General features: G+C 37.1%; 1 protein-coding gene across 6 annotated transcripts in view; it reads right to left on the bottom strand.

Moving 5' to 3' along the window:
- Positions 1-13,159, bottom strand: part of MCTP1 (multiple C2 and transmembrane domain containing 1) — a 725,942-nt gene that overhangs the window by 116,800 nt on the left and 595,983 nt on the right. For all 6 annotated transcript variants that reach the window (XM_072606122.1, XM_072606125.1, XM_072606124.1 and 3 more), the window contains one exon: positions 6,620-6,739. In XM_072606122.1, the coding sequence (XP_072462223.1) occupies positions 6,620-6,739 (120 nt within the window). The remainder of the gene's footprint in view (positions 1-6,619; positions 6,740-13,159) is intronic.

The following is a 13,159-nucleotide window of genomic DNA, read 5'->3' as shown; positions in this document are numbered from 1 at the left end:
ATGTATGTAGCTCTGCCCTGTTTAGCTAGAACAGGGATTCTGAGGTCTTCCATCTTCCTCATCCTTGTTGACTTAGATGAATTGCAGGAAGCTCTCTAGAACATACATTGATATTTTTGACCACAGCTTCACTTACCTTTGGGAAGTGGTGACCTGTACTTGCCAGTGACAACACTAGTTGCTACCCAGTGCCTTATGAGGGTAAATCAAGGGACAACTGGGGTTGTCTTTTTAGCTTTTGGATAAATTGGAAGTATTATGTTGAGGATTTAATTGTTTTTTTCATCTGGATAAGTGATTTCATTGACATAGGGAACAATGATGAATCTCCCTCCACCAGTACAGATGAGTAACTGCTCACATTTTAGTCTTAGAGAATTGCCTGGGGCATTGACAATTGAAGTGGCTTGCCCAGTTACTAGTTACAAATAGCCAGTATGTGTTAGAGGTGGTACTTAGAGCCCCAGCATTCTTGATTGGGAGGTTGGCCCTCCAGCCAGCTACCTCTCATATTGATGATACCACCCTCTAACACATACTGGGGACTAATTTTTTTCTCCTGGGGAAAGAGCACTGGATTAGGGCTCAAAAGAGTTGGCATCTAGAGTCTCTTTTCTGCCATTGTCTTTCTGTATGACTATGAACAAATCTCAGGGTCTCAGTTTCCTTATCTGTTAAATTGCATATTCTTTAAAGGTAATTTCCATAAGTCTATTATGAGTACATAAGGTAGGCTGAACACCAGGGTAGGGAGTTATCATTCAGTCATTTTGTCTTTTAATAGAGACAGTGTTGTTTGCTCTTCTATAGACCAGGGTTCAACCTGTATTTCAAATGGGAGAATGAGGTGTTCTATCCTGGAAAGAGATAGGGTGACCCCAATACCTGATTGAAGATTTGTGTATGCAGAGACAGGAGAACTATAAAACAAAGAGACAAGCCTGAAGAGGAGGGAGTTCCTGATTTGGTGTGTGTCCTTTGTTGCCGAAGGAAACTGTGCCATCAGAGAAATAATGACATGACTTGCACTTGATTTTCTTTTGAGTGAGAGAGGGCTGTGCAGATCACCAGTCTCACTTCTCCTCCAGAGCCATCTGAATCCAGTGACCAGATATTCATCAGGATGACTGGAGATGACCCAGGATGAGGCAATTGGGGTTAAGTGACTTGGCCAAGGTCACACAGCTACAGCTAGTGAGTGTCAAGTGTCTGAGGTGAGATTTGAACTCAGGTCCTCCTGACTCCTGCACTGGTGCTCTTATTCACTGCACCACCTAGCTGCCCCTTCCTGATTTAGCACATTATTACTGAAAGAACTCTAATTATTATACAGATCATTCCTTGGCTCTCTGGAAATTTGTTGACTAATATCTTAAGGCTCAAAACAAACTCTATGTGCTGAAAATGCTACACCTAGAAGGAGCCCAGTAAGCAGAGGACAATGAAACGTGCAGAGTAGACAACACCAAGGAACTATAACAAAAGAACAGTGAGTGATGATATGCGTACCATCGTAACAGGAACTTCAAGTTAGGAGAAGGAAGTATAGCTGACTTATTGAGCACAGCTCACACTGATGGATGACCAGCCACAGCATGACAGAACTCCCACTCACAGAACTTTGGCAAACTGTGATTTGGCTGCTATAGAATTCGTGACTTTTCTTTTTTTAATTAATAAAACTCTCTTCTGATACATCAGACCAATCTTCATGAATGAGAGGGAGCAAATACCAAATACTGACTAGCTAGTGAAGAGATTCCCCAGGTTTTTCAGTGAGGACTCTTACCTACAGAAATATGAGATCTTTATACAGTCCTTTATCCTGAAAACATCTCTTGACTCAAGAGTTATCTATGCAATATTGACTAAAACAAAAGATCATTCAGTTTCACTCCTGACATTTCAATGAAATAATCAAGGACTAATTGTCATTCACCAAATTGTGGATTCTGGTATAGGAGTGTTTAAAAAAACCCCACAAACTAGAAAAAGAAAGTTTTTAGTACTCAAATCTTGAATATGCATCTGTCTTGCCTACTACTGCTTGTGTCTTTAGAAATGAATGTTTCTCCTGTATTGTCCCCAGTGAGTTCAGGTAGGCACCACAAGAGAAGATGGATTCAATAACCATTATAAGGCATTTCTCTAATTAGGTTGCTGCTGAAAGAAATGATGATGGAAAAGCAGTCCATTTTAAAAATCTATCTTGATTTGAAAGATCTACCAGAAAGGAGATTCTATAGCCTCATCTTGTAAATGATCATAATGCTAAATGACTCATTCTATTGGATATCATAATCTAAGAACTAACACGGTAACAGCAGAACACTTACCCATCTATATATTTCTCATCTCTTACAGGAATTTCTTCCTCCTACTTCTTTCCTTTTTGTATTATAGCAATGTTATGTTCCCTCTTGTCTCTCACAGAAATAAAGTTAAAGGGCATTTGAATTGTTCCTCTCCTACCTCCTCTCAACAATCTTATATTATTCATCCAACTACCTCAGTATCTTAAGAATCATATTTTTAGCCACTGTGATAGAAGACTTTATTTTTCATGAAAAAAATAGATGTTAACTTCTCTAGTAAAAATTTCTCTAATAGATGTCTGTAGATAAAGGCCCTTGGATTTAGATCAAATAACTGCTTCCTGTATCTCAAATTTTATCTCCTACACATGTGGCAACTGACAGGGCTTAACAGTGTTTTGGGGGACACTGTTAAGGATCTGCAGGTCAGACATAAGCTTGTGATTTGCTATGCAGGGATATCTTTTCTCCATTGTATGGCTGCCTACATCCACGGTATGCCTCCTGGGTAACATGGCTGATCAGCGTTGAATGAAAAATGGAAACCAACACCATGGTGCAGAACAAAAAATCTGGCTTCTAAATTTTGTGTATTTTGAGGGATACCTGGAATTACTGCAGGACTGCCTTTGTAAGCAACAAGTTCAAATGCACAATTGGGTTTGCCAGAAAACATATAATTAGATAAATAGGATTTAAGAGTTACATAAGGTCTCAGCTGTGCCAGTGTCTGAGAAACTGAATGAAACTTTGTGACTGCAGCGCTGAGTGTCTGGAAAGCAGAGAAATGGATATGTGTGTTTTGGGCAAGTAAGAGGCAATTACTAGGAGTTATGGAGTGTAGTTGGCATTCCATGAGAGTTAGACTGCAGAGTCCTACCCAGAGGGCTGTGCAGTGGAATAAAATAATGTCCATGGCACTTTGGAAAAGAGGGAGCCTGTCAGAACAAATGTGTTAGCAGGAAAAGATTTAGGAAATCCTGCTTTGTTGCTGTATTTTACACAAAACAATGTGGCAGTCTCATAATTCATATTAATTTGAACCTATCAATAGGCTTAGGAGGAAGCCTTAGGATTTTATGGGACTGTATGGAGGATATACAATGAATTACTCTAGAAGAGAAGCCAAGGCTGAGTGCCTTTTGGAGGAGATGGCTAGCTAGAAAAACCTGTACTACCAGGGTTTCTCATTTGAAGCACTTAAAACAATTGTTCATTTCTATAAGGAAGACTTCTCCTGGGATAAAAAAGCTCAAATTAAATGACAAAAATTATGTTTTCTTATTTGAAAATAACTCCAAATCTTGTAAGGACTGAGAAAATATGCTGGTTTGGGAATCCAAAAAATTGGGTTGTCCTGGTTCTGATGACATCAACTAAATGGCTTGACTTTGGATAAATCACTTCATCTTTCTATGCCCATGTTTCAACACTTTTAAAATGAGAGGATTTGTACTGGATGATTGCTAAGGATTTTGAAGGTCTACCATTTTGATTCTGTGAGTCTATATGGTATAGAAAGGGAAGAGTTAAGGATCAGTCAGTCTATGAATAAGCATTTAATATGCTAATTCTAAGATTGCAGACCTTGGTTAATTAAGGATAGTGGTGTCATCAACTAAAAAGGGCAAGATTTGAAGGACTGGGCATTTAAGGAAATATGATAAATTCTGTTTTAGACATGGTGAGTTTGAGGTCCCTATGTTACGTATAGCTAGGTGGTGCAGTGGATAGAGTGCCAGGCCCAGATGAATTTAATTCAAGGTTTCAGACACTTACTAGTTGTATGACCCTGGGCAAGTCACTTAACTCTACTTGTCTCAGTTTCCTCATCTATAAAATAAGCTGAAGAAGGAAATGGCAAATCACTCTAGTATCTTTGCCAAGAAAAGTCCAAAAGGGAATACAAAGAGTGGGACATGATTGCAAAACAACTGAATGACAACAAAGGAGATATTAAAGATTAAAGAATGATTAAGGTGGGAGAACACCTCCTAACTCATTGGAGACTAGAACAAATGAGTAGAGAATAGGGATAACAAGGAGTTTTGAAATGTATTGTTGGAGAGAAAATGGATCTCATATCTATTTTCTTAGTAAAGTAAGAGGCAAGTTCTTTAGTTGAGAGAGAAAAGAGAGGAAACATGTAAGAGGTCTAAAGAGAGAGGAGAGAGTTTAAACTAAGGATAAGAGTCAATTGGAGAATAAATAATAAAGGGAAAATAAATAATAAAGTCAGGACTGCGCTGAAATTAGATAATACAAATTTGTATTGAACCAATGGTTGAAACTCTGTCCAGCAGTATTCAGCAGTCAGTGAATAGGAAGAGAAAAGGCAGACTTACTCTGCTTCGTCCCAAAAGAGATACAGCGTCCCTAATTAAACACCAATTAAATATCAGAGGTGGGGAAATTCAATAAAGTTTCTCTAGTCTTTGGGCAACTAACCTTATTTTCCTGTAAAAATATGGGGTTTATACTAGATAATGAAAAATAACTAAGTACAAATAAGCTTTAGGGCCATTCCCATTATACCACATAGTGTCTTCAGATTAAAACAGTCTTCAGTTATCCATTTCGTCTTGCCATTAAGGTGTTTGAGGCCAGATTTCTTCATAGTGAGTTCTTTTTCTTTTTTCCTGATATTGAGATGAAATCTACCTGCTAATAATTTCACCCCTTAGTCCTAGCTATCTTCTTTGGGACTAAGTAGACAGAATAAGTCTAATAACTCTTCCACACAAAGATATCCACAAATCCCTCCTTTTTCCTCATCACCCTCCTCTAATTTGTCACTGTCCTTCCCAAAACATGGAATGCAGAACTGATCACAGTGTTTCAGATGCTATTTGAGTTACCTTGGAGTGGACCAGAATGGAATATAGTAGATCCCTCCTGTGTTTCACCTTGTATGCTATATTTCTATTCTTGCACTCTAAGAAAAATTAAAGCTTTTTTGAACTACTCCCTCATGCACTTGTGGGTCATGGAAGTTTATGAAAATGTTAACTTCAAATCAGATGGTTACTCTTGATGGGAAAGGCATCTCTCTAGAGTTTGATGAGCTCCAAAATGGATTCCTTTGTTGCAGAGATGCTTAGATTCCTCACAGCAGCACTATTCTACCTGCTTAGTTAATAAATGAACATATTTTCTCTTTAGAAGAGGGCCCTATCTATGTTGAAGTTTTGGGAATATTTTATTTTTTGAGGATAGAGATTTTCAAGGTAATTCTGTGGAGTGAAACACCAGCCAAACCAAGAAGAATGGGCTGATGTCTGCAGAAAGAACCCTGTACAAGATTTACAGAGTGAGAGGTCATTTGCTTTTGTGACTAAAACCTCCTTAATAATAAGTTCAAGAAAATGAGCATTTATCAAGTGCCTACTTGGGACTTGGCACTAGGGACACAAAAACAAAACTATGAAATAACTTCAGGGACCTTACCTTTTATTGGGAGTTAACATCAGGTGCATATGTAAGTAAACACAAAATATGTACATAATATATGAAAAATTTTGGAGAGGGAATAGTAATAACTGGAAGAATCAAGAAAGGTCTCTTGAAGGAGTTGATGCTTGAGCCTTGAGGCCATGTCAGGCTTAGGGAATGATCTGTACAAAGGCACAGAGATGGGAAAGGCGAGTGCAGTTTTCAAAAAGATAAGTGGAGAGGAGAAGATATGAGATTTGGCTCAGCTTTCCCTGGGGTCAAATTATTTCAAGTTATATCCTTAAACCATTAACATAACTAGATTTTAATCTACTGAGAACTTGGGAGAGTATAATGTGACTTCCAAGGTGCTTTGTGGAATCTCCTAAGCCTATATCAATGATTCATTTTTTTCTAGGACAGAATCAAAAAGAACTGTGATGAGAAAAATGGATCTAGTTTATATTTCCATGAATCATTTGGGAGAAATTAAATGTTTTCCCTGCTGTCCACTCAGCTCCTAGAATTATATGCACTTTTGTGTTAGCATTCAATAAGACATAGAAAATATTAAGAGGGGAAGAGAAATATTCCCTTTCCTGTATTCATTTAAAATGAAAACCAGCTCCTTATAAATAAAAACCAGGACCAAATGCATTCTCCAGTATGTGTTTTCCATTTTAGTTTCAACCAAACAGAGAAAGTAATGGAATACATGCAAACTTCTCATTGTGGACAGAAGGAAGATCTGACGAAATTTTTGCCCTGACTTGAGACTTTACAGACAAAAATTCTGTTTTAAAAAAACCAAACTCATTTCTGATCTCATCATAGTGAAGAACAGGAACACAAGGGTGGAAGTATAGACGTACCGTGTCACGTTGCCGGTTATCTTTCCCTGATTTTATCAAGAAGTAGTTCCACGTCAGTAACAACAACAAAACCAGAGGTATCATGTAGAGCTCAAAGTTCCAAACCACAATGAGGAAGAGCTAGAAGAGACAGGAGGGAGAAAGAGAGATGAGTCAATTCTGAATATATTAAATGGATTCTCTTATTCACGCTCCACTTCAAAAACACAAACTCAAAAGTTTTAGAATGGGAGGATTTATCTTGAAAACAAAATCCTGAGGACTTCTTAAGCATTTTTTTGAAAGCAGAACAGAACCCTGGAAAGCCATTGTTAGGAGGCTGCATTGGTTTTTACTTGGTTTAATTTCACTAAAGGAAAAAAAAGGAATATCATTACATTGTCAAAGGAGGTAATTTTAATTTGTTTTTTCTAATAAAGGTATCATTAAGTTGGACAAAATAAAGTTAAAAATGAAAAGAGCATCAAAATGAGTTTTGCTATGTGGTCAAAAATAGCTCTACTTTCCTTAATGATAAGAATGAATCACCATTTATTCTTAGGGACTTTTATCTTACTCAGATAACATAATGTAACAAGCACAAGATGTGGATGGAATTATGAAGCCTACACAAGAATATTGAAGAGTTCACCTCTCAGAACATAAGAAATGCTAGAGATGCTTCTCAAAAGTAAAATAAGACCTTCATTAACATAACATTGATATAAAACAGTCAGCCATAAATCAAAATGAAAGTAATTGGATGATAAAAGTGAGAAAAGTTTTATTAGAATGTTTTAAAATAATTCTTTTTTAAAATAATCACACATATTTCTGGACTTTGTGTATCCCTGGAAGGCAACTGTTGGAAATAAACTGACTTGATATTATATCATTTGGAGGGTGGCCAGGATTCTAAACTGATTCTCAATTAGTAAAATGAAACAAATAGGTGGCAATAGTTAGAGCACTGGATTTCAAGTCAGAAAGACCTCAGTTTGAATCCTGTTTCATACATTTATTAGAGCTTAAGCACTGTCAGCCTTAGCTTCTTCATCTTTAATAAGGATAAAGATAACACCTAACTCACAAGGTTATTGTGAGGATCAAATGAGATGATATAAGAAAAACACTTTGGAAACCATTAATGTACTATACAAATGCTAATTATTACTATTTTTTCATGACAATATTGGGTGTGAAATTCAACATCTTTGTCAAACTCAGTTACATCCTAAAATAAAGACAATTTTTGATGACTGACTTTCCAACATTACCTTAAGGATTGACTAATTTTTTAATTAACTAATTTTATCTAGGATTAATTTTTTAGTTGCGTATATGTTTTTCCTCAGATTCTAGCACTTCTACATTACCTGTATTTGAACCTTTACAGTTTTGCAGTTTATTGCTCAAAGGGATTAGCAATAGTGAATTTTTGTCTCTTCAATTCCATAGGAACCTTACTGCCTAATGGAAAGTAAGATGAAAACACAACCAACATTTCTGTGAACCTCCATCTTTTAAAAAAGCGTTTGAATTGAATCTTCCATTCAGTACAGATATTACTGAATAATTTGAAATCTTTCACAAAGAAGGAAATGAGCCAACATAAGCTCGTCTAAAGGAATAAATTCAAGGACAGAACAATACTACAATGTCCTAAGTGAAGAAATTTAAGTATTTTAATATAATAAATACCAGTATCACTCTCTCTAGTGTAGGCAAAGAATCTAATTAACTGGTTAGTTAAATGTGTCCTACTTTCACTGAGAAGAAAGAAGAAAACTTGAGGAAGTAGCAAAAACTTCTCTTTGGGCTTTGAAGGATTTGAAGAGTTAAGACCATGTTAATTATATCTGATAGTTCCTTATTTCTTGTTAGGATGATAATACTAACAAAGTATTTGTGTTGTAGGGAAAAAAATCAAAATTAGATATAAAAGTCATATGAAACAAAAAAAAATCTGTCAGCATTAACTCCTTAACTGGATTATTTATTTGTGACTTTATGTAATCAGCAAATAGTGCTCTCTGGCATGGTTTGAAGGTTTAGGTATAAGCCATCTTTTTTCCCTTCACTGATCTCAAAGGAATAACTGCTGGAGTTGAGGTAGAAACACTCACATTCTGATCTCTGTGAGTCATTCAGGCAATAAATATTTACTAAGCACCTACTATGTGCCAGGTTATATGCTAAGAGCTAGAGATACAAAAGAAGGCAAAAGACAGCGCCTACTCTCAAAGAGCTCATAATTTAATGGGGTAGACAACATGTAAGCAACTATGTACAAATAGGATATCCACAGGACAAGTTGAAGATAATCAATAGAAGGAAGGTACTAGAATTTAGGAGAATTGGCAAAAGCTTCCTATAGCTTGAAGGAAGCCAGGGAAGGCAGAAGGCAAAGATAAGACAGGAGAACATTCCAGGTACGGGAACCAGCCAGTGAAAGTTCCCAAGTTGGAAGATGAGATGGAATTTCTTGTGGTGTTGTTTATCCTTCATTCTCAAAGAAGACCGTAACATCAAGAAGGTGATGCCATGACTTGGAAGTGAATTATATTTAAGTGAGGGAGGGCTACAAAAAGTCACCAGCCTCATTTTCTCCTCTGTAGCCATCTGGGTCCAGTGGCAAGATACAGATCAGAACAACCAAAGATGGCTCCCAGAATTTCTGGTACAAGAAATTGTACAGTAAAAAGGCCTACATCAGTGCACTGCAGAATATGTGATGGGATGTAAGATATGAAAAGACTGGAAAGATAGGCAGTGGGGAGAGGGAGACAAGCTGTGAAAAAGCCTTTAAATATTTTAATAATCAATGATTTTATATCTGTTTGTGGAGGTGATAGGGAATTGCTGGATTTTATTGGGGATGGGGTAAAATGATAAGATCTGTGCTTTAAGATTACTTTGAGAACTGAGTAGAAGATGCACTATAGTGGGAAAAGACCTGTGACAGAGACCAATCAGTGAGCTATTGGATAGTGTAGGCTTAAAATGATAGGGGTCTATACTAGCATCTATGCTAGGGGGTGATAACACTATGTCCATGTGTCTGCAAGTTGGCAGTCTCTCTTTCTGCCTCTTCCTCTGTCTTTCCCGTTTGATCTCCTCCCCTTATCCCTCTCAGTCCCTCAGTACTTTGTGGTTCGTAACTAGGAGATTTTGTTGACTTCCAATTTTTTTTTGTCTATGCTTGGTGTACTCCACTGTCCTACTTTTTTAATTGTTAAAAACAGATAGTTTTTATGATCATTGTTTTATAACATAGTTTGAAATCTATATTCCTTTCTGTCATTTTTTTTGTTTTATTACTTCCCTTGAAATTCTTACCTTTAGTTTCTTCAAGTGAATTTTCTTATTATTTGTAGTAGTTTTACAAAATAATTTCTTAAAATTTTATGGACAACTGTTAGAGCTTATCTATTCAATAAATACATCTTAGATTCTATAAATACTTGGATAAATACTATAAATACAGGCAGCTAGGTGGTACAGAAAGCTGGGTCTGAAATCAGGAAGACATTCAAATTCAACGTTCCTTCAGACATTTACTAGCTCTGTGACCTTGGACAAGTTGAGGTTTCTTTGTCTCAGTATTCTCAACTGTAGAATAGGGATAATAACAGCACCAATCTTGCAGGTTGTTGTGAAGATCAAATGAGATAAAATTTTTATAGCATTTAACATGTTGCCTGGAACATATTAGGTGTTATATAAATGCTTATTTACAAATGGACAAAGAATTGGAAATCAATTTCTCCTTTTTATACTACATTTTTATATTTCCAAGTATGGGTGGGTTTTTAAAATGAAACCTAGCTTCTCATTGAAACAAGGACCCATTTTTAAAATACTAGCATTTTATTGCTGATATTATACAGCTACATGCTATGGAACACTATAGTCTCCAAAGAATTAATAGTAGCTACCAACCAAAAGGTGATTCTGGGTGTCAGTATAGCACAAAATACTACAAACCGGGAATTAGAAAGAGTGGTGATGATGATGTCATCAAAGAAACTTATGAATGAAAAAGAAAATACAGAGGGGCAAAGCCAAGAAGGCAGGGTAAAAGCACGGACTTGTTTAAGTTCTCCCCCAAATCCTTCCAAATACTGGTAAAAAATAACTCTAAACAAGTTCCAGAGCTACAGAACCCACAAAATGAAAGAGTGAAACATATGTCCAACACCAGGCTGGGAGTGGAGCATAGTCTGGCATCTGTGACCCTGGCACAGACGGGGCTGAAGCTAGCCTCAGGGGACTGAATCACTAGCAGCTGTGGCAGTTTCCAGATTTCTCAACCTACAAATGTCAAAGACAGCATAGAAGGTCTGAAAATTCTCATAGAAAACTCTGTCAAGCCTGAGTTGGAGAGAGGTATGGTTTGGCTGGGGTTCAGCTGCTAGGGAATCAGAAGTGGTAGTGGTGGTGGTGGCAGCAGTGGCAGCCACAGTAGCAGTAGTGGCAATGGCTGCTTCTGGAGCTCTGGGTCCACAGACAATGGGGGTTTGAGCAGCTGATACAAAACCCCTGAAGCCTGGAACAAGACACCCACGCTCACCCCCCAATGAAAGCAGAGACTTACCTTGACGAAGCATTAGAAAGTCGAGTATTTGGCTGGGAACATGAGCAAACAGTGTAAAATTACTCAAACTATAGAATCTTACTTTGGTGACAAGGAGGATCAATATATACAACCAGAAGAAAACCACAAAGTCAAAGCTCCTACATCAAAAGCCTCCAAGAAAAATATGACTTGGTTTCAGGCCATGGAAAAGCTCAAAAAAGATTTTGAAAATCAAATAATAGAAGTAGAGGAAAAACTGGGAAGAGAAATGAGAGTGATGCAAGAAAATCATGAAAAACGAGTCAAGGGCTTGCTAAAAGAGACCCAAAAAATACTGAAGAAAATAGCACCTTAGAAAATAGACTAACCCAAATGACAAAAGAGGTCCAAAGAGCCAATGAGGAGAAGAATGCCTTAAAAAGCAGAATTGATCAAATGGAAAAGGAGGTCAAAAACCTCACTGAAGGAAATAATTCCTTAAAAATTGGAAGGCGCAAATGGAAGCTAATGACTTTATGGGAAATCAAGAAATTATAAAACAGAATCAAAAGAATGAAAAAATAGAAGACAATACAAAATATCTCACTAGAAAAAACACTGACCTGGAAAATAGATCCAGGAGAGATAATTTAAGAATTATTGGACTACCTGAAAGTCATGGTCAAAAACGAGGCCTAGATATCATCTTTCAAGAAATTATCAAGGAAAACCACCTTGATATTCAAGAACCAGAGGGTAAAATAGACATTGAAAAAATCCCTTGATTGCCTTGAAAGAGATCCCAAAAGGAAAATTCCTAGGAATATTATAGCCAAATTCTAGAGTTCCCAGGTCAAGAAGAAAATATCACAAGGAGCCAGAAAGAAACAAGAAAGATTTAATAGCTTCTACATTAAGGGATCAAAGGGCTTGGAATATGACATTCCAGAGATAAGAGGAGCTGGGATTAAAAGCAAGAATCACCTGCCCACCAAAATTGAGTATAATATTTCAGGGGAAAAAATGGGCATTCAATGAAATAGAAGACTTTTGAGCATTCTTGAAAAGACCAGAGCTGAATAGAAAATTTGACTTTCAAATACAAGAATCAAGAGAAGCATAAAAAGGTAAACAGGAAAGAGAAATCATAAAGGACTTATTAAAGTTGAACTGTTTACATTCCTACATGGAAAGACGATATTTGTAACTCATGAGGCCTTTCTCAGTGTTAGGGTAGTTGGAGGAAAGACAGACAGACAGACAGACAGACAGACAGACAGACAGATAGATAGATAGAGAGATAGATGGCACAGGGTGAGTTGAATATGAAGGGATAATATCCAAAAAATAAAATTAAGGGGTGAGAGAGAAATATGTTGGGAAAAGGAGAAAGGGAGAGATAAAATGGGGTAAATTATCTCACATAAAAGAGGAAAAGAAAAGGTTTCACAATGGAGGGGAAAAAGGGGGGAGGTAAGAGAGAATGAGTGAACCTTACTCTCACTGGATTTAGCTTAAGGAAGGAATACATACACACTCAACTGGGTATCTTACCCTACAGGAAAGTAAAGGAGAAGGGGACAGGAGGGGGGATGATAGAAGGGAAGGCTGACTGGGGGAGGGGGTCCTCAAAAGCACACACTTGTGAGAAGGGACAGGGTCAAAGGAGAAAATAGAATAAGTGGGGGATGGCATAGGATGGAGGGAAGTAGTCTTTCACAACATGAATATTATGGAAGTATTTTGCATAACTACACATGTGTAACCTATATTGAATTGCTTGTCTTCTCAGTGAGGGTGGGTGGGGAGGGAATAAGGGAGAGAATTTGGAACTCAAAGTTTTAAAAACAAATGCTTAAAATTCTTTTTACATGCAACTGGGAAATAAGATATACAGACACTGAGGTATAGACATCTATCTTGCCCTCCAAGAAAGGAAAAGGGAAGACGAGAAAGGGGTTGATAGAAGGGAGGGCAGACTAGGGGAAGGGACTATCAGAATG

The sequence above is a fragment of the Notamacropus eugenii genome, chromosome 4 (assembly GCF_028372415.1).
Source record: "Notamacropus eugenii isolate mMacEug1 chromosome 4, mMacEug1.pri_v2, whole genome shotgun sequence".
Lineage (NCBI taxonomy): Eukaryota > Metazoa > Chordata > Mammalia > Diprotodontia > Macropodidae > Notamacropus > Notamacropus eugenii.
The sequence above is the reverse complement of the archived record's forward strand: the minus strand, read 5'-3'. Positions and strand labels throughout refer to the sequence as shown.